The 22,419-nt window shown below is 40.3% G+C and overlaps 1 protein-coding gene across 14 annotated transcripts in view; it reads left to right on the top strand.

Annotated features, from left to right (window-relative positions):
- TRAK1 (trafficking kinesin protein 1) overlaps positions 1-22,419 on the top strand; it is a 148,909-nt gene that overhangs the window by 91,513 nt on the left and 34,977 nt on the right. For all 14 annotated transcript variants that reach the window (XM_069088320.1, XM_069088319.1, XM_069088318.1 and 11 more), the window contains 7 exons: positions 5,671-5,787; positions 7,296-7,396; positions 9,154-9,262; positions 12,090-12,168; positions 14,647-14,777; positions 17,280-17,354; positions 17,941-18,078. In XM_069088320.1, coding sequence (XP_068944421.1) covers positions 5,671-5,787; positions 7,296-7,396; positions 9,154-9,262; positions 12,090-12,168; positions 14,647-14,777; positions 17,280-17,354; positions 17,941-18,078 — 750 coding nt within the window. The remainder of the gene's footprint in view (positions 1-5,670; positions 5,788-7,295; positions 7,397-9,153; positions 9,263-12,089; positions 12,169-14,646; positions 14,778-17,279; positions 17,355-17,940; positions 18,079-22,419) is intronic.

Here is a 22,419-nt window from a genome sequence, read left to right as displayed (position 1 = left end):
TGTGTGCTTTGGTGAACCTGTGATTTAATTAATGTGAATACTCTCTGTCTCTTTGTCTCCATACACAGGCACAGACACACACACACACAGAAACACCAATATCATACAATATGGATAGATCACTTCACGTCCTGTTTGATTCTTGTGTGTGTCTTTTCACGACTCCTTCATAGTGTCTTTTTACAATAGGGTGTGGGCATCACCGGACCAAGGATCAAGACCTCAAGGAGTCTTCAGGCCATTGAGTCTATCATTGAGGCTAGGATATTGGTGGAACTGGGTGGTTATGAGTTAATTACCCATGTTCCCACCAAGACCATCCAAGATTATTGCTAGCAAGGAAATTATGGATACCAAGGGCACTTTGAATACAATTCTTCCCTTTGTAGATTGATCTAGGACCCAACTGTGGGTCCTTCTGGGCAAACAGTTGGGAACCTGTAGCTGCTTTTTATCTTCTTGCTAGTGTCTTTAATATTTTAACATCTTAGATCCCATTTCCAGGTCTGTCTGTTGCCTCTTATTTTGACTTTGTGGCCAAGTATCCTCTTCTCCGTTTAGGCATGTCTTAAGTTATTTAATTCTTACTACTTTTCTAGCTGAGCTCATTCCTGATTTACTTGTTTGTAAAATGCGGGAGTCTTGCCTATTCTCACCATGCATGTTAGATTGACCATTAGACCATCTGAAAGACCTGTGTTCACATCCCACCTGTGGATGACACCTGTGACTAGGCCTCTCCCATCCTTCATGTTGGGGATAATCCTACCTGTAGAAATTCCCCACAGGGTTATACTGCTCAGATGAGCTCATGTTTTAGGAGGCATTTAGCAGACTTTCTGTAAATGTTAACGATTAATATTGCGTTACCCTTTAGGTGGTTTGCAATCTTGATTCTTCCTGAGAATGTAATGTTCTGTAGCTGTTGGAATTCCTCGTAAGTCAACAAAGACTTATGACACAGTGACTTACCTGATTGTCCCTTTGCAGTGTTTCTCCAGTCTATGATATGAATATGCCACCACGACATGTCTTTCCAGCTGTCTAAGTTTGTGTTTCTCATTTCCTTTGTTTTCAGTGAGCTGCTGCTTGACTTCTTTATGAATTTCATGAATCAGCTTTGTAGTTTGGGGGTTTATACCTAGGGGTCCAGTGTCATCATTAAATAGGAGCAGTTGGAGAACCTTGAAATAAGGAGGGAATTCTTTGGCTTGGTCTTTGTGTAGGATACATTTTGTGCCATTGGCGAGCATCTTGGATGACAGCATGATTCCTTGTTCCTCACTTTTCCTTCATTCCAATAGCCATTGGATTGTGGTCTTTGTACTGACTATGTTATAGGGACTTGCTCTGTGTGCTTGGGGAGACACTTTTCTGAGCGGCACCTTCAAGACTGCATTTTATTGAGTCAAATGCTTTTTAAAAAAATCAATAAATGGATAAACACAGAAGGATCTGATTTTCTACACTTCTCTACAGTCAGGTTTCCACATGACTGTAAAGTTGTGGTCTCCTGCGGAAAGTCATCTCCAGAAAGTCTGCCTGCTTCCTTCTCATGTTTCATTGAGGATACCTTCTATAAATCCAGAGATCATTCTAAAGATTTTATAGTGAAACTGTAGTGCTACCTAGGTATAGAGGCATGTGGTTGGTAGTTGTTGATGTCTTCTTTGGCTGCCTTTTTATAAAAAGTAAAACATAGCCTGTGATTTTTAATTTTTAATTTTGGGAGAATCTTCCTCTCCTTGAGGTATCTTCAGATTGATCTGAGTACCTTTAATACTGAGTGCAACACAAGATATAGGTTTCTTCTTTCTTTATTTGATTAAGCTTTCTGACTTAATCCTTTAAAGGATCATTACCACACTGGATGATAGAGACCAGATTACTTGGTTTCATTCTTGTTACTGCTAAGTATAGATCGTTGTAAAAATGTCAGCCCATTTCTTCTACATCCTGTCTGTTGTCCTGTTCCAGTTTTATCATATGCAGATGGTCTTTGGGAGGGGGATAGAAAAATAAAACATTTATTTAGTGCCTGCTTTATGTCAAGCACTGAGTGCTAAGAGCTTTTCAAATATCATCTCTTTTGTTCCTCACGACAACCTTGGAAGGTAGATGCCATTATTATCCCATTTTACAGTTGAGGAAACAGATACAGAGAAATATAAGAGATGAATGCAAACTTATTTTGACATTTTAAAAAATTGCTTAGTTATTTTACACTGGGAGCATCTCATTCAAATTCCAATTTAGCAAAGGCCACTAAAATCAGTGGCTTCACCTCCCTCAGGGAGTTGTCATCTTTCTCACTTAAAAAAAAAAATAAAAGGAAGTGTGAAAGGACAAAATAGAAACAAATTTTAGAGTCAATAGCGTTGGTTAAGTACGCTAAGTTGGAGCTCTCATGGTCAACTGCATATGGCATCTTATCTTCAGACACTCTTCTAGTTTGGTGTTCATGTTGACTTTTGTCCTTTCCAGTCAGTAAATTTGACTGTACAGAGACAGCTGATTCTGAAATGAATTCTATGTTCTTAACTGTTTCCTTTCTGTCAAATGATTTCCAATTTAATTTTTTTTTATGTTGGCATAGTGTGCTCACCACACTCAGTGCCTTTTAACTCACTTCTTAACAAAAATGTCTATGATATCCAGGTGTGATCCTGCCAAGTGATCTGCAAATCTTCACAGCCTCTCATTTCTTAATGCTAAACCAGGTTTTCCCGTGTATTTTTTGGTCATCTTTCCTTGGGCATGAACGTCACCAAGTTTCAGGGTGTGTACCTGTAGGATCTTGTCACCTTCTTCTAGAATATATGCTGTCACAGACCCTACAACTCCAGTACAACCTGAAAGATTTCTGCCTTTATAGTGAAGCAATCCTAGTTTAAAATTCCACCCTGTATGACCTTTTAGCCTCTTTAGGCCTCGCTTTCTTTATCTGCATAATGAAAGCGTTGGGCAGGATGACTTCAGAGGAGCCTTTCACCCTAGATCTCTCATCCTTTGATCATTTTCACAAATGGCTTGTTTTGTTTTTTCTATGTATCTCGTTTACTGTTCTCTTATACATATGGATGTGCAAGGCAGGATGACCAAGTGTCTTGTGAGAGGATGTTTCTTGTTGGCTTTTGGTTCACAATGAAGCCAACTCTGCCAACATTTTTATTCAGTTTTCTGGGGAAGAACCTCTTGATATAGGTATAGGGGCAACTTCTTTGTCTTTTGGTTTCACATGCCTAGGTTCCCAAAGTAGGTAATACCACCCCTAGGGGTTGCTGGAACTGTTCAGGGGGTTGGTAGTAGCAACTGGGGGGCACTGAATAAAAATAAAGGGGTGATGTAAGCATAAGGAAAGAAGAGGAGATAAAATTTTGAAAAACCGTTGATACATGTTTCATCTGTTGTGTAACAAGGTTAAAGTCACATTTATTACATTATTTTGCAAATAAACACACAAAATGCAAGTTGTAACTGATCAGTGGTTAAGTCCACCAACAGGTCTTAACAAACAAGTGTTGGCAGGTGAACATATTGTGCATTGTTGGGAAGTCCAGCATGCATCAGAAGGTATATGTGGGTGTAATGACTTGCTTACAACATGATACTATATAATTACCCAATGCAATATTGTGTCATCAAAATTTCAATGCAGGAAAAACCCCCACAAATTTACAATAAAGTTATTAAATTTAAGATACGTCATTTAAAAATGTTGTATATATTTTTTTGAAATGATGCAAATTTCAAAAAGAAAAAAGGTTTAAAGGGTTAAATAAAGTAGATTTCCAGGAGGGCACTGAGTAATATATATATTTATTAAAGGGGGGCAGTAGACCAAAGTTGTAATATTTTTTAAAGGGGAGCAGTAGACCAAGTTTGGGAATCTGATGTATAGTAAGTTAATCATCGTGGGCGTGAACCAGTCCTTCCCAGTAATGTTGCCTCATTGGTCCATTGCCCAAAGATTATTCATTAAAAATTTCAAGATTAAAATTCCTTATGTAGGTAGGTTAAAAACCATATAATATTTAGCTCCTTCTTTCCCCTTTTCTTCTATGTTGCTATCTCATAGTTATGGCAGTAGAGGGAGACTGAGGACCTTATTACATTTTTTCTTTCCTCAGTAGTTATATCCAAAAGACTTTATGAAGGCCAAATAAAATAAGATCTTTTTAAAGTGTGTAACCCTGTGCTTGGCACATAGTAGGTGCTTAATACATCCTTATTACCTTTCCTTTATCACCTAGAGTCCCTTTGATTTTCGTTTAGGGAGGCAGCAGGGACATGATCTGTTGCCCAGACTCTAGCCAAAGTCCTGTCTGAGATGATGTCCTGCTGTCATCTTCACGTCACAATCACTGAGTAAGACCTTTGTGGAAGGTTGTGATTATTGGGACTTTTCCTATGTATTCCCTTAGGTGCCATTGGCATTTTTCTTTGGCTTAAGTGTTTTACCTTGGCAACATAGCATTCAGTTCAGAATTAGTAAAAGGCATTAAAATAAGTGCCTCTCCCTCCCCCAAGGAGCTGCCATTTTTCTTACTTAGAAATTGCAGTGTGATTATGGGCAAACTATGGGTGAAACTCAAGAGTTTTGTTGGTTTATCTCCTAGTTTACTGCCCTCCCAGCTTCTAAGGCCACCCCAACACCTTTTCTGTGTTTACTATGTGTGTCCCAATTCATGTATATGTTGTCTCTGCCATTAGAATGTAAGAGCCTTGAGGACAAGGGACTGTTTTGCATTTCATTGTTTTCCGAGTCCTTAGCACTATGCCTGATATTAGGATTTAATAAATGATTGTTGATTGATTCATTCTCCTGAGTCTAGCCTTTAGAACCCACATTGTTTCCAGAATGCATATGTGATATTCTGGGCCAGAATTCCCTTCCATAATGGCATCTGTCAGCTGGACTTTGGTATCCAAGCAGCTTCTTGATTTAATGGCAGCCTGGTGGCTTTATAAAATTAATTGTATGCCTTTGCATATTCTTGGTTTCCAAATGGCCGTGTTAACCTCAGAAATGTAACTGTATATTCTTAACAATTTTTTGTTTGAACTGACACTGTAGCCTGACTATTTACTGGAAATTAAGATTTTTATGTTCTCATTTTAAACATTTCTTGAAACTCATAAAAGTCTAATGACTTGCAGTTGAAAACAAAATTCTTAGGTTCCTGGTAGAAATTTTGGTTCCAAAGAATAAAGAATATAGTAGGAACTGTATAGATAAAAATCTTAGTGTAACATGGTCCTTATATCCTTAGTTCAAGTTCTTATGTCAGAGCATGACTCTCTTACTGGAATGTTCTGGATTTGTTTGAGAAAAAAAATAGGGGTGAAAGCTATCTCTGCCATAAAAGTTATCAACATAAATCTAATCTTAAGGAACAAAAATAGATTTTCCAGTTGATCTCAAGACCTCCCAGTTTTATACCTCAGAAAGACAGATAGATGACAGCTTTTCCCTATTATGTGTAGGGATCTATTTGAGGGGTATTAAATAATAGAAATGAACAGTGGATAATCAGTTGCTATTTTAATATAGGATTTTTTCCCTTTGTGCTTTCACAAAAATCTACTCGGGGGAGGAAGGACAGTGCTGGCGACTAAGTGAAGGGAAGGATGTTGTATCAAATTCTCTTGTTCTTTTGTTTCTCACAGAAAGAGCGGGATTTAGAATTAGCTGCTCGGATCGGCCAGTCGTTGTTGAAGAAGAACAAAACTCTAACGGAGAGGAATGAGCTGCTTGAGGAGCAAGTCGATCATATCCGGGAAGAGGTAAGACTGGAGAATGGAAGGCCCCAGATACATGGCTGGGTGTTAGGATGTCACGGCAGGATGTACACTGCTTGAGGGCAGACTTTCTCACCTTGGGGTTTGGAGCTACGGTGCCTACGCAGAATTGCAATAGCTCAAAAGAGACATGAGATTCACAAATTTAGAGACATCCCCACTCCAAATGTTCATGTGGACTATTTGTGCCCGCCCTGTGGAAGAACCTTCCCCACTCGTATTATTCCGATCAGCCATAGTCGGACATGCTCTACCTTGACTCATGGTCATGTCATTTTGGTTATCCTCAAGAATGAAGGACAACAACCAACCAACCAATGGCACCTAAGGGAGTACATAGGAAAAGTCCCAATATTATGATACTATCTATCATACAATGTAATCTCCTTGATGGCGAAGACTTTCTCACCTTTGCATGTGTATCTACAGCATGTAGGCAGGTATCTAGTACACAGTAGTCACTTAATGAATGCTTTTAGATTGATTGGTCAGTGGTATATTTTCAATCCTGCCCTCACCCTCATGTGATCACATTACTGAGTTTATCCTCTATGTTTCCAGTGGGCTGGAACCAGTGACTAGATTTTACATAACTATAATTTCAGGGACTGTGAATTCGATCACATACAGCCACTTCAAGGAGCAGTCATTCACACTAATTGGGACCTTAGCTGCATGTCAAAAATCTCCTATTGCCATTTTATGCCCACTCCCAATCTTATTTATGTAAGAAAAAATGAACTCAGGTGAAAGACAGTTTGGTGTTTCTTAAATGAGATCAGCGTTCTCTCCATGAAGATGGGGAGGCATTTGTGGGTTGGCTTATCTGTACTCCTGCTGGAGGCCTTTTCTGGTCCCCTCAGCCAGTAGGACTTACCTTATGTCTAATATGTATGTGTCTTGAACATATCTACAGTTATCCCTTCCACATTGTAACTTTCCACATTGTGGTTTCAATATATCACAGGAGAGCATAAGAAATTAAAAGGGAATTTTGGGGGAGTTTTACAGAAGCTGCAAATGACATGCAAAGGCCAGCAGATGACACAGAAAAAGTTTAGAAATTCAGAAATACATAAAATATATGTACAACATTATATAATATCAACATGATTTATCTTTTAATACCATAATAATTTAGACTTCTTCTCTGCAATGAAGGGAGGGTCAAAATATTTTACGTGGATTTTCCAGATCGCAGGGACCCTGCACCCCTAACCCCCATGATATGGTATGGTAATTATATCATAACTCCTATCATTGGAATGGGAGTTCCCTGAGAGCAGGGACTGTTTCTGTTTTTTCTATGTATCTCAATGCTTAGTATAGTATAGGGAAGGGCACATATTAAGTAGTGGGTCAGCTGTACGTAGATAAGACTATTGGTTTTGACCAATGGTAAATGACTACTGGGGAGGTTTGGGATAACATGGGAAATTTGAATCTCTATGGGATTTGGTCCTTAAAGCACCTCTCCTGCCAACTTGATTCAGGTATCTCAATTGCGTCATGAATTGTCTATGAAGGATGAACTGCTTCAATTCTATACCAGTGCTGCTGAAGAAAGTGAGCCCGAGTCTGTCTGCTCAACGCCGTAAGTTAACATCCTGGCCCTGGAACACAAAGCTGATACTTTACCTTTGAGGGAAGCAACAGGGTTATTTCAGGGTGAGGGATCCGATGGTGGTCACTTGGTCTAAATATCTAGTCTTAGAATCTGGGTTTAAATGCTGTACCTGCCAAGCCCCTAAACTCTCTGGGCCTCAGTTTCCTCATCCGTAAGATGAGGGGGCTGATGATCTCTGAAAGCTCTGTTTACGATTCTCTGATTGGATTGATTTAATATTGGGACTCAGGAATATGGAACTGAGGCTCTACAAAAATGTTTGTTTCTTTTTTCTAAGATACAGTATTTTTAAGTAGAAATTTAAAATGTTTAATTTATTATAATTTAATTTAAAATATTGAAAATTTTGTACTAGATCTGTGATTTCATTAATATGGGGAACACTATGTGAACAAACTGGCTACTATTGTAACTAAACTTAGAATCTTAGCGAGTGTTCTGAGAGGTAATGGACTTGTTTATGGTCACACGGCCAATACACATCTGATGGATGCCAAAACCAGCTCTTTACTCAACATACAAATTCCATGTTTTCTCTTCAGTGTGGAGAAGTCCTTGAAAATAAAGTGAGCCCATGAGGGAATGGCGCCCGGGGCTAAATAATTAGATTCTAGAAATGGCTGTGATTGGAGGCAGCACAGGGATGGTGTGGTTGTCCCTCAGGACCACAGTCGGGGTTTTCATCTGTCCACCTGATCCCTTGGCAGCTAAGCCCCTGGTTACTGCTCAGCTGCTTGTTTCAAGATGATGGGAGTCTCAGGACATTAGCTATATTGGTGAAGCATAGCTGAATTACAACCCTAGGAAGGAGGGAAATATCGAGGCTTAAGTACTTACAAACATGTAAGTAAAGATTGTCAAAGGAATGCTTGAGATATTCTTTGTAAAGGCATAATGCCTGATACATGGTAGGTGCTTAATAAATGCTTATTCCCTTCCTATTTCCATTAATATAGAACCTTCCTTTGCTGTTTGCTAAGATAGTGGCAAATTAACACCCCCTCCCCCAATAACTTGTCACAATTTCATCTTCAAATAAATTGTGACTGCAATCTCTCTTTTTTTTATTAATTTGTTTACTTTTACTTTACAAGAGTCATTACCACAACTCCTTGAGTTTCAAATTTTCTCTCCCCCACCATGTCGACATACAATCAAGTATAGTATCTGCAAATACTTTCACATTAGGCATTAGGTGACTGCAATCTCTTATATCCCTTCCTCTCTACCTCCCTACCCCCAGAACCATCTCCCATAACAAAGAATAAAAAAGAGAGGGAAAAAAAAACAGTTCAGCAAAACTAGCAGTATGTTTCTTTCTCTTTTCTTATTGTATATTTAAATTTTAAATTAAAGTAGTTTAAAAAAAAAGCAAAATAAGTTAAAAATAAATAAAAACAAGAAAAAAAACTAGCCCATCTCCCTCCAAAAATCCTGATGTATTAACTGTTGCATGCCTAGAGTCCCCCACCTTGGCAAAGAAGTTAGGGGAATTACGGCCTTACATTGCTTATTTGAGACCAAGATTAGTCTTGATCTGTGATTGGTCTATAATAAAGCTTTGTTGTTTTGTGGTCGTATTCATTATTTAGACGGTTTTCCTGGTTTTTGCTTCCTTTACTTCGGATCAGTTTGTTTAAATCCTCCATGCTTCTCTGTAATCATCAAATTCACTGATTATCACAGTGTAGTAACATTCCATTATTTCTTTTTTTCTAAACCAGGTTGAAGAGAAATGAATCTTCATCTTCCGTCCAGAATTATTTTCATCTGGATTCTCTTCAAAAGAAACTAAAAGACCTTGAAGAAGAGAATGTTGTACTTAGATCAGAGGTGAAGTCCTCCTTCCCCTTATCTCCTTTCCCTTATCTTGGGAGAACAAACACTGTACTAAAGCTGACCTTGATCTTGTACATAGCCCCTAAATAAAGTCTCAGAAAGTCATTTAACATGACTAAGGATAATTAGTCACCTTAAATACATCACAAATAATGTCATCTGTTATTTGTCCGGTCTGTTAATTCCAGACTCATTAGAGTGTGGAGGTGCCCCCAGGTTCTTGAAAGCTTTTGTTGGTAGACCACAGATTCTTGCAAATCCTGTGTAACCAGAAGGGCTCTGCATTGTGGCTGAGTGATAGACTAGGCCATGTGATTTTTGTCCAAGGAGCAGCCTTGCTAGTAATAATCCCTGACACCTCTTACTGGAAGCCTTTCCTGATCCCCTGAGTTCTTATTGCTGTCTCCTTCTTCAAATTTCCTTGTGTATATGTATCCCTTCCTCCCATCCCCAGCAATAGAGAGTAGGTTCCTTGATGGCATGGACTGTGGGAGTGTTTTGTTTTCTTTTTAAATTTCTGTCTTTATATCCCCAGTGCCTAATATGGTGCTTTGCACACTTTTTTTAAAGTGGGAGCTCCCAGTGAGGAAATGACTTCCTCACTGGCAATTATTTTGCAGTTGGTAATCTTAGAGTGTTTCCTGGGGGTGCTGAGACATTGTGTGATTTTCCCAGGGTCACACAGACCCGAAGCTTTGTGGGTACCAGGCTGGTTCGTCTATGTAGCAGGCTGCTTCTCAAGTGTTATTTGCTTCCCAGATGGTATCTCTTTCCAAATGCTGATTGTATTGTGCTTCTTTGATAGTTTCCAATGTATAAGGCACTTTCCACCCATTATTATCTCTTTTGAAACTTAAAAACAGCCTTGTGAGACTGCAAAAGCAGATATTCTTATCTCTGTTCTATAGATGAGAAATCTTGAGATTAAGAGGTTGAGATACTTTGTAAGGGTCACCCAGGTAGCTTCAGAGAGACTCATCACAACGTTGCTACCAGGTGATGAGTTTTTTAGCCACAGAAATGAGTGAAGATGGACCCCCATGTGAAAGTACAGGGCGGGGCGGGGGGGGAGGGAAGATTGGGGAGGGGGTTGTGATATGCCTCTCTGGACAATCAAAGTACTTGTGAAGAACCTACTATGCTCCAGGTACTGAGCTAGGAGTTTTGGATACACGTACAAAGAAAGGAATTGATCCCCATTGACAGTGGGGGAGGAAACAAGTCCATACAAAATTATGTACAACACAAATATGAAATTAATGCATACATATTTACATGTATATACATATACAGATATACAAAATGGTGCCCATATCAAAAAATCATCCTATGAAATATTAATTAAAAATGAATCACATGCTGTTCCACAAGAGGGTAGCCATAATAGGTTCTGGCATGAGTTATGAACTCAAGGTCACTTTCCTCATCAAGTGGTAGTAGGCATATCCATTTCTTAATGGAGGGAAAAGCCAATTCTACAAATGAGCATTTATTACCTCTTAGGTGTTTGGCACAGAAACACATGAAAATGAATCTTCCCTCTAGCATCTGCCTTTCAGGAGTTTAGAATCTGATAGGAGGGAAAAGCATAAATGATTATAACATATAAGTCAAGTCAACATGCTTTTATTGAATGACTCCTCTGCTAAATGCTGTAGATCTAAGCAGAAAGAGCTCATGGGCTAATGGGTTAAGACCATAAAAAAGAACTGCAAAGTGGAGGTGGGGGGAGGAGGAGGGAGGAAAGGATAGACAGAGTGTGGAAATGAGTCCATAGTACAACCTGGAGAGGAATGAACAATATAATAGGACAAGTATAGAGCACTATAATATATGATATACTCTGATGATATGTTGTAATATGACAAGTGCAGAGTACTATGATGATATATTATGTAATATAGTATAACAAGATAAAGTATGTTATTGTGCTATTTTAATATATAATAATATGACCAGTATAGAGTACTGTGATGATGATTGTTAAGTAATATTATGTGTAACATTATTAGACTGTTTTAGACATGACAAGAACAGAGCAGTAACAAAGCAAAGTATAGTAGAAAAGGTCATGGCCAAAGCCATCAGGGTAAGTTCAGTGGTGGCTTTTCCCTCTTAATGTTTAAGGAGAAATGGCTAGAACTGGCTGCAGATCTCATGCTGATCATGTGACCGAGAATTTTCAAACCAGTCTGCCAGACAGCAGGCATTAGTAAACACCTAATATGCGCCGGGCACCATTGTTACCAGAGAGGCAAAGACAGAAAGGAAATAGGCCCTGCCCTGAAGGATAAGTGTCTTGAGGCATATTTCTCTTGCCTGTGGATTTGTACAGATCTGAATTGTGTCTAATTTTAATAAATGTATATATGTGAGATGAGACCATGTAACTAGGTTATCTATCGCATTCCCTTGCTGCCTTGTAAAGTTGCTCTTCACACTGGCCTTCGTCCCCTCACCTCTAAGTGAAGGGGGTTGGATTGGACGACCTCAAAGCTGCGTTTTAGCTGGTACCCTCTCCATCATTGTTGACCCCTGGTGGTACAATTTCCTCTCTGTTCTGTATTCAGTAAAAGTGCCTTTGTGATGCATTCACTGGTGGGGGGAAGAGAGGGACTTTGCTGACCCTTTAATGTTGAGTGATCCATAGGTAGGGACGTGTTATAGAGGAGCCTTTCTCAAATATGCCGCTAAAGGTGACAGCTGGAGGTTTGCACAGACAGCCCCCAGTCTGGTAGTTCTGTGCATCTGTGTTTGACAGGCTGTGTGAAGGTGAACAGCTCAGTCATAACCATGGAATATGTGATTCCATTTTGTGCAGGCCTGCCAACTGAAGACTGAAACGATCACTTATGAGGAAAAGGAGCAGCAGCTTGTTAACGATTGTGTCAAAGAGCTGAGTATGTGTTTTTCTCAGTCTTATCCCTCACCCCTTCGCATCTGCCACCCCCCTGTTATTCAGTGACATGTTTCATACAACGAACCAGACATTTTCCCTTTGTGTCTTCTTGTTGCCCTCTGCTTTCATTCCTAAAACACGTTGGTATTTGCCCAGTCTTTTGGAGGAATAGTCTTAAAAACAATGAGAAAAAAGCCTGTTAGTTGCCTTGTTTTTAATAGTTTCTTATGGAGAATTTGTGAGAGGTGAGTGAATGAGTATGTGTTAACTGATTAGTTCTACTGTCCTTTATCTCTCTCTTATTTAATTATAATCTTGTCTTTCTTCTGGAACCTTTGAGGGGTCACACGGCCTAAGGGTATGATAAGTAGCAAAGGGACCTGCCTAGAAAAGGTGCAAAAGCTGTCCTTACTAGTGATTTGCTTTGGGATATGTCAGACCTTTTACCCTTCAAAAACAAATATCATGTTAACTTTTATTTTCACGAGTTTCCACAATTAGATAAGAAAGTTAGCAGAGTGTGTAGACCAACAAGTCACTAAAAGAATGTGTAAAAGGCCCTGCCCACATCTGATGAATAGAAGGCTTTTTTTTTCTTTTTGGAGGGCAATTGAATAGAAGGCTTTTTTTTTCTTTTTGGAGGGCAATTGAATAGAAGGCTTTTTTTTTCTTTTTGGAGGGCAATTGGGGTTAAGTGGCTCGCCCAAAGTCACACGGTTAGTAAGTATGTCAAGTGTCTGAGGCTGGATTTGAACCCAGGTCCATCTGACTCCTGGGCCAGTGCTCTATTCACTGTGCCACCTAGCCGCCCCGAAGGCATGGTTTTTCATACAGATTTTTATAGATTTCAAAGACCCCCTGGGAAATTTCTTGGTCCCCATTGGACGTAGTAATAATGATTGTAATAATAAGAATAGCTGCTATTGCCAGGCACTGTACTAAGTGCTTTACAAATATCTCATCTGATTCTTATAACCATCCTGAACAGTAAGTACTGTTATGCTCCCCATTTTATGGCTGAGGAAACTGAGGCAGACAAAGTTTAAATGGTTTGCCCAGGGTCGATTGGCTAATAAATTTGCCTTCTTCTTTCTTTTCTTTCTCACTTCTTTCTCCTTCCTCCTTATTACATTGTGTTTTTAAAAGTGGGATCTGTTAATGAATGTGTTGCCTCTTGAGGGTCTCCTAAATCTTGAAATTCTATGTGAGTGTGTGTTGTTAGAGATTTTGATGGTGGAAAGGGAAGTGACTGAAATGGACTGGACATTGGAATGAGTTGAATTCAGACACTTAGTCATGTGACCGTGGGCATGTGACTACTCTCTCTGGTCCTTAGTATTCTTAGCTATAGGGTGAATGAGATGGGCTTGATTACTTCCCAGGTCCCGTCCCACTCTATGATTTTGTAAGAATCATGGTAGGTTCATTTAGGGCAGTATGGCAAGCTCAGACAGCTAGTTAGTACCGAAATTGTAAGTAGAGCCACGGATCCCTAATTCACAGAATGGTTTCCTGTCTGTTGCACTACACTGGGGCAGCTAAGTGGTCCAGGGGATGGAATGCTGGGCCCGGAGTCAAGAAAACTCCTCTTCCTTGAGTTCAAATCTGGCCTCGGACATTTACTAGCTGTGTGACCCTGGGCAAGTCACTTAACCCTGCCTCGGTTTCCTCATCTGTCAAATGAGCTGGAGAAGGAAATGGTGAACCACTCCTGTGTCTTTACCAAGAAAACCCCAGTTGGGGTCACCAAGAGTCAGGCATGACTGAAAACAACTGAACAAATGCCACAACGCACCATGCTTTCTTTCAAATATTCTTTATGACACAGCATCGGCCTTGATGTCAGGAAGACCTCAGTTACAATCTTGTCTCAGATACTTAATGTGTGACCCTGGACAAGTCACCTAATCATCGTTTGCTTCATTTTCCTTATCTATAAAATGCAACAATAATAATAATAGCACCTACCACCCAGGGTGGTTGTAGGGTTTGAATGAGATAACATATAGGTAAAGCACGTTGTGGACTTAAAAGCTTAGTGTAAATGCTAGCTGTTATTTGCTTCCTGGCTGAGTGTCCTTGTTAGCACAACTCCCTGGATTTCATTTTTACTCCATGGAGTTCAGTTGGATGTGTAGAACAGCAGACCAGCAGCTGTGTTCTTGCCCTTTGGTACGTAAACAAGCCAGTGAATTTCCCATTCCTATGGGCCAGCTTTCCAGTCTGTATATAACAGGTGCGATCAGTGTGTTCTTTACCTACCCTCTCTCTAGGTGTGTAATAGGAAGATGATCACTTCTGAAAAGTGCAAAGACAGGAACGATTTAGATAAAAGTATTATCTTGGTTCTTAGTGAGAAATTTCTGTACTGTGGGCTTGTTTGAAAATCTTTCCTGTGGCCAACTCCGTCCACAGGGGTCTGCAGGTACCACTCTTCTGACCTCTCCTTGTCTCTTTATTCTTGTGTGATCTCTCTCAGGGGATGCCAATGTGCAGATTGCCAGTATCTCTGAAGAGTTGGCCAAGAAGACTGAGGATGCGTCCCGGCAGCAAGAAGAGATCACCCATCTTCTCTCCCAAATAGTCGATCTGCAGAAGAAGGCCAAGGCTGTAAGACCTTGGAATTTACATTTGTTTTCTCATAAAGTGATGGCCCTGGGGCACAAAGCTATTGTTACCCTCTAGTTTTGTATTTTTTGATGTTTTCTTAGGATCCTAGTTGGGAGGGACCTTACAAACCATCTAATCCAACTCTTATTTTTGGCATTGAGGAAATTGAGGCCCCAGGAGATTAAGGGACTTGGCCACAAGGTCACACAGGGTACTAAGCACCAGAGGTAGGATATGAACCCAGATCTTTCAACTCCAGGGCCAGTGGTCTTTCCATAGAACTCCACTCCTTTGGAGAAAATCTACTGAAAGCTTAAAATAACATTAAACCTTTTGGGATGCCTCTGTAGAAAGTGCACTATAAAAATCAGTAGTCTCAGGAGTTAGAATTGGAAGACCACTTAGAGGGCCTTTAGACCAACACTCTCATTTTACAAATAAAGAACCAAGGCCCAGACAGTGAGTTGCCCAGAGTTACCCAGCCAGTAAGTAGAGCCATTTGATATATTTGATATATATTTGATAGAGCCATATGATTCAAAACTAGGTCCTCTATATATTCAAAACTAGGTCCTCTATATATATATTTGATATATATTTGATAGAGCCATATGATTCAAAACTAGGTCCTCTGATTTCAAAGCCATTGTCCTTTTAAAAAAAGAAAAAAATTATTAATACCTTTTGTCTTTACATTGAAATCATTTCCAGATATCCCCATTGCCATTCAGTGACACTTCCCTTACACTGCACTTAAGAAATAAGGAAGACAGCTGAGCAAAAGCAACCAGCTCAGTGACCACATCTTCCCTGTGCGCATTAGTCTCCTGCCTGTGAAGGAGTGGGGTGCTTTCTTTGAACCACATTGGGCATTATAACTGCACTGCATCTGGCTTTATTTTAATGGTCTTTTCATTTATACAAGCATCTCTAGTCCACACTGCCTCCCTTGTCCTGGCATCCTGAATAGAGACTGTCATGTTGACCAGCTCTAGAGATGAATGTGTGTTCTGTCTGATTAGAATATTAAGAGAACAAATCATCTTTTGTGAAAGGCATTGGATAGAAGGGCAGAGGCTTCAGATAAACACATTTAGGCTTGCTCTGCTGAAAGGTTTTCTATTAGTCCGAGCTGTCTGAAAGTGGAATGGGCTTCTTCAGAACAGAGGAGAGCTGACCAAGAGGGATGCTCCCATCAAGGTCCATGTTTGTTAGAGATCATCAGAAGTCTCTTCTAACTAGAATATCTGGTGTTTCTCTTAAGCCACAGAATTGACCTGAGTACTCAGGTGTCTCATTAATGGGAAGGTTTCCCCTGGGAATACAGGTCCTACCTCACCCTCGTCTTCAGGATTTATCCTCTTGTTCTCTGTGCCCTCTGATACTTACACGTGGTCACGGGCAGACTGAAGCCTCTCTGGGCTTCGTTTTTTTCTCATTTCCAGAATGAGGAGATTGGATAAGATCTCTAAGGGCCCTTTCATCTTTAGGTCAATGAACCCAAGAACCCTCCTGTCAGGTCTCCAAGGAAGATCTAATAACATTCCATTGGAATGAGTGCAGCAAATAAAAACTGTCCAAGGGATAAGATACTATCCTTTGCTTTTAGTATTCTTTTTCTTATTAACCTGCAGTATTTAATATAAATGTGAGATCTTAAAAACGATGTTGTTTCAATGGGAACAAATAAACTCAAGGACCTCCTACCCATGTTCCATCCACCACTCTTTGGCCTTTCCAGAGTCACTAAGGGACATTTTATAAAAGAAGGCATATGTTTCTTTTTCTTTTCTCTATTTTGTATTTGAGTTCTAGTATTTCAATCTAAAGTTAAAAAAAAATAAAAGAAGAAAACCATTTTTACATTGTCCTCTGATAGAATAGGAGTTTCTCAAGTTCGGGGACTGTTTTATATCACATATACACACACAAATTCATGTGTGTATATATATATATATATATGTAATATATATGTATATGTATGTATATGTATGTAATATATATATGTATATGTATCTATCTTTGTATCCCACAGTATCAGGTATGTAATAAGTACATAATGCTTATTAATTGATTGAAACTAAATCTGAAGCAACAAAAATAATTACAAGTTTCTTGTGAATTCCTTGGTGTCTGATAGATATTCTCTGGTACCACCTAGAAGCAGCTCTTTGGGGTATCTTGAAGGTAGAGGGTAGGGATTTTTATTTCAGAATTAGGAAAGAAAGTGCTTTAAATTTCATGGTATGTAAAAAGTCATTAACAATTGAGATAATTTTTTTTTCCTGGAGAAGAGAGTTGTAAGAGATTAACTGGGAGGAAAATGGAGAGTCAGTCAATCAGTGAGCTCTTTATTAAGCTCTTACAACATACCAGGCACTGTACAACTAAGCTCTTGGAATACAAAAAGAGGCAAAAGGCAGTGCCTGCCCTCAGGGAGTTTACAGTCTAACAGAAGTTGCATCTTAACTTAGAAAATACATTTTCTTTACTGTGTTCCAGTGTGCTGTTGAAAATGAGGAGCTTGTCCAACACTTGGGGGCTGCCAAAGATGCCCAGAGACAACTTACAGCCGAGGTACAGACAGTGGTTTCATGTCAATTGGGGTTGGAATTTGTTCCCTTTTTTGTGTCTGTCTCTCTGTTTATTTTGGCAACTACTTCTTCCTTAGAAGTTTCTTTTAGGTCATTAAGTAACTTAACAACCTTGGTTTGATTTTATGCCCAGCTATAAGACCTTTCTCTATTACTCCATAAGATCCATTTCAGTCAGGCCTCGTTAACAGTAGTATGATTTAAATGAAAGAAAAATAAGAAAATTAAAATTTTTTTTAAATTATAAAAATTGTCATCTTATCCCCTTTAAAGAGAATTCAACCTTATTTGGCTGGCTTCACATTTTTAGGTGGTATTTTTGTAATCTTCCCAATGGTCACAGAAGAAAATAAATGGAAAAATTAAAGGATTTTCAGGAAAGGGGGTCTTTGGGGGTAATTGGGCTCAGTTCTAGAGAGGACCAGTTAGATGTGTCCCTATCTTTGATGCGTTTATTATGCTGGTGTCCTTATTGGGGGAGTGTAGCAGTAGCTTTGGCACACTCATTTCTGGAATGTTTGCTCTATGAGGATGCCCTGATCTTCTGGTCTCCTTCTGGTCTCTTACAGCTTCGGGAGTTGGAAGACAAGTATGCAGAGTGCATGGAAATGCTTCATGAGGCGCAGGAAGAGCTGAAAAACCTCCGTAACAAATCCATGCCAAACACCATCTCCCGACGCTACCACTCCCTGGGCCTCTTTCCCATGGTGAGCGGCATCCGGACTGAGCTGGGACATGCAACGGGCTTCTTGGGGTTTTGTTTAACACCACCGCACTTCAGAGTTCCCCTGGAGAGGCCAAGAGAAATCAAATCCTTAGTGAATAGAGGACATTCATGTTGACTTGGGCTCCAGATAGCATAGAAGCTGCCTGACCTTTGCCAGAGTTTAAATGTCCTCGTTAGGGAATATTTCACAAATCTGTTTCCCTGGGGTGAAAAAGAAAATACCAGAACACACAGGATCTGTAATCCTGGGAGGCCTGAGTCCAGCTTTAGCCTTTTTGAACTTATCCCTGAACTTTACCACCCAAAAGAAAGCAAGTTTATGGAGGCAGAAGATAAAAGTTTGCTGTGGATGAGTCACATCTGGGCACAGCTGGGGGCTCCCTGTTAATTGGTTTAGAAAGGCTGATCTTCCGCTGGGTTCCCATCTATAATCTATCACTTCCGATTTAATTAAAAGGGAGTAGAAAGCCCTTGTAGATCATTCAGCACTTACTGGTTATTTGGCCTGACATTAATAGGGGAGAGTGCTTTGGGTACTTAAAAAAAAGTGTTGTAAGTAGCCTGGAAATTTTTACTCTTCTCTTGGGTATTTATCAGTTCTAGTAATGATGGCTTTATTTTTCATTCAGGGTCAGGGATCTAGGGAAAGAAAAAACAAACAAACAGCCTGTGTTGGTTTATATTTTTTATTCTTGTATAAAATGAATAAAGAGAACATGGCACAGTGGGTAGTATTATTGGCCTTGAAGCCAAGGAAACCTGAGTTCAGGTTCCTCCTTTGGCATATATTAGCTGTCTGACCTCGAATTTAAGTCATTTAACTTCTCTGTGCTCTAGACAACTCTCTAAGACTATAAATTAGAGAACAGGTAGCAACCTGCATTGATAGAGGCAATGTCCTCACCTGGGAGTTCACAATACCAGTGAAACCATGGGTCTAAACCCCACCCCTGTGCTTTTAGGCAAAGGGTTCCAAGCTCATGCTAGATGAGACTTGGCTGAAAGAACTTAAGGCTGTTTAACCAAGAAAGAGGAGGAGGCATGACAGCCCTCTTTGCATATTTGAAAAGCTGTCAAGTGGAACTTGGAATAGATGTATTGTGTTTTCCGCAAGGAAGACAAAGCTAAGTAAAAGTTTCAAAGATACAGACTTGATGTCAGAGTGAAAAAATCGGAAGAGCCGTCCAAATGTGGCATAGGTCTCCTGGGGAAGCAATGAATTCCTCCTCACTAGAGGCCTTCCAGAAATGGTTGGTTGGCTTCTTGTCAGGGAGATTGTCCAGAGGATTCCAGTGCAGGTGTGGTTTAGACTAAGTGGCCTTCCGTCTTTGGCCCTCCAAAGTTACTTCTTACCATCTTACAGCTTTTAGTTCTGGTCTCATTTATTTCAGGGTTTGAAATTTGTGGGCCCATACTAGTGTATGTGACCTAAAACAGGCATTTTTCTTCAAGATATCGATAATTTATTGAAGGAGTTAATGTCTTAAAGGAGAGAGTTATTGACCTTAAGGTAGTTATAAGTAGACAGGAACACTCCTCAATCCTGGGGCTGCATACTGAATATGGGGGATGAACGACTCTCTCCATGGCCCCATTTGGGATTTTCTTGGCAAAGATACTGGAGTTGTTTTCCATGTCCTTTTCTAGCTCATTTTACAGATGAGGAAACTGAGGCAATGTTAAGTGATTTGCCCAGGTCACACAGGCAGTAAGTGTCTGAAACCAAATTTGAACTCAGGAAGATGAGTTTTCCTGACTCCAGGCTGGGCACTCTGTGCACTATGGTGCCACCTGGCTGCCCCATGGAAGGATAAAGTAACAGCTTTTCCTTGGAAACCAGCCCCTTTGCCTACCATTCGATGTACGGAAGGGACATGATATACTCCCTGCTTTGAGAATCTTACTGTCTCATTAAACAAAATTAACATGAAAGCAAGACAGCTTGGTAAAGTGGAAGGAGAGCTAGCTTTGGAACCAGGAAAACCTGAGTTCAGGTCTTGCCTTAGACATATTCTATATCTGTATGACTTTGGCCAAGTCACTTCACTTGTGGCTTCTAGGTGTGGGAGGATAGTATGAACACAGGCACAGAGGGGAGAAGACATATATCAAGTCAGCAAATTTTGAGTGCCTATTGTGTACCAGGCACTGTGCTAAATAACAGAGATACAAAGAGAAGAAAAAAAGACAGTCCATGCACTCAAGGAGCTCACAGTCTAAGGGAGGAGACAACTATGTGCAGACAAGATACATCCAAGATAAGTTGGAGATAATCAACAGAGGGAAGGCACTAACATCCAGAAGGTGCAATTTCAGCTGAGACCTGAAGGAAGCCTGAGGCATCGTTGAGGAAGAAGAGAATTCCAGACCTGTGGCCAGTCATCAGGGAAAGGGCAGAGTTAGGAGATGGAGTGTCTTGTGCAAAGAATAGTAAGGAAGCTACTGGAGAGGAGTGATAAGGGCCCATACCAAGATGGCGGCAGGGCCAGAGAAGAGAAGGGGATGTTATATATGAGAGATATGCAAAGGTAAAAGAGGCAGAATTTAGTAACAGATTGGCTTTTGGGTGGGTAGAGAGAGTGGGAGAGAGTGAATCCAGAAGGATTCCTAGGTTTCCAATTTGGGAAGATTGGGAGGGTGGCGGTGCCCTGGACTGTGATTAAGTTTGGACGAGGTAGGGAGGGTTTGAAGGGGAAATTTACTGAGTTCTGCATTCCCCACTCTGGTCAGGTCGCAGAGGTGATGGTCCTTGTAACAACAGTGATAGCAGATTTGATTAATAGACGGCATTTTGTGTCTTTTCCAATATCCTCTTTCAGCAGCCAATTCCCTTGTTTATTAGTCACAACATGCTCTTTAAAATAAGACCAAGGACTGTGACCTTGGGCACGTCACTTAACCCCAATTGCCTTACCTTCTCCCCTCTAAAAAAAAGAAAATAAAACCAAGGATCCCTTTTGGAAGTAGGAAGAACTTGCCAACTGCCAAATGTTGTAGAAATACAGTCTAAGCTAATTATTTTATTGCTTTCTGGTAGAAACCTTTGGCTAGGGAGAATTAGGTTTGGGAGACAGAGCTGCTTCTGTCTGGGAGCAGTCAGGCTAAGCTGCTTTATGCTTCTCCTAAGAACTGCCAGCCTGGATATGGCTTTTTCATACATTATAAGAAGCTCTGTTCACACCTGAGATCCTGACTTCCCAGAGGATATGCTAGTGGACATCCAGCTTTGGTGGAAAGAAAACCTAGAAAGCCTTTCTTTGCAGGCCCAGGGAGGGTTTGTTATTTGAGGACCAGCAGAACAAATTTTGGGAAGGGGCTTTCACCAGGTGGGCGATTCTCTCTTTGGCCACAACAACTCATGAATAAACACTGTGTCAGATGATGAGGACCAGTTGTTCTCTGTAGTGGCCGAATGAGTGCCTCTTCCCAGGAAACTATTGATTCTCATGAAGTTTTGAGGAACTTATAATATTAGCTAGCATTTATATGTACTTTCAGGTTTGTAGAACACATTATACAAATTATCTCATTTGAAAATTATATCAGAATAACTCAAAGCAGTGTAGTCCAATATGATCAGATGAGTTGATTTTTAAAAAATGAAAAGTTAAAAAAATCCACATCTCTATCTCTGACATCTTTCCAGATAAATTCCATCTTCTGTGTTTCGCATTTCCCTTTCTAGACTTGCTAACCCATGAAAATGTAATGAAAACATGATAGAGTTCTTTAGTCTTCATTTAAAACTGACTATTGCTGGGTGTGGTGGTACATACTCATAATTCCCCCTGGGCTGCTGGATCTTCTTCTTGGAGAGTTCTGAGCTGTAATGAGTCCAAAGCCAATCAGCTGTCCATACCAAGTCCGACACCCATATGGTGAGCCCCTTGGAGCTGGGAGAATGGGAGACCACCAGGCTGACTAAAGGGGGTTGGTGGTGAAGGTCAGAAATGGAGCAAGTCCAAACGTCCATGCCAGTCAGTGATGGTGGCCCTGTGAGTGGCTGCTGCCCATCCAGGCCAGGTGAGATAGAGAGAACCAGTCTCAAAACCAAGAACAACTTGCTACCAAATTTCTTCTCATTTCCTGGCTACTTCTTGATCTGTGATTATAAAATCTTGTGGGTACTTTCATCTGCTTTGTGAACGTGAAGAAATCACTTGATTTTTTTTGTTGTTGTTTTCTTAAGAGACAGGTAGAGGGCTCACTTCTGTGTAAGGGTTCCAGCTTTGCCTGTGATGACTGTTGGGTCTGTGACACAGGCCTGGTCACTTCACTGGTCAATGTCCCACCAAAACTCTCTAAGTTCCAGAACAGTTGC

Source organism: Petaurus breviceps, unplaced genomic scaffold (genome assembly GCF_028583685.1).
Source record: "Petaurus breviceps papuanus isolate PSGF00001 unplaced genomic scaffold, PetGlider_PUasm1.0 185, whole genome shotgun sequence".
Classification (NCBI taxonomy): domain Eukaryota; kingdom Metazoa; phylum Chordata; class Mammalia; order Diprotodontia; family Petauridae; genus Petaurus; species Petaurus breviceps.
The sequence above is the reverse complement of the archived record's forward strand: the minus strand, read 5'-3'. Positions and strand labels throughout refer to the sequence as shown.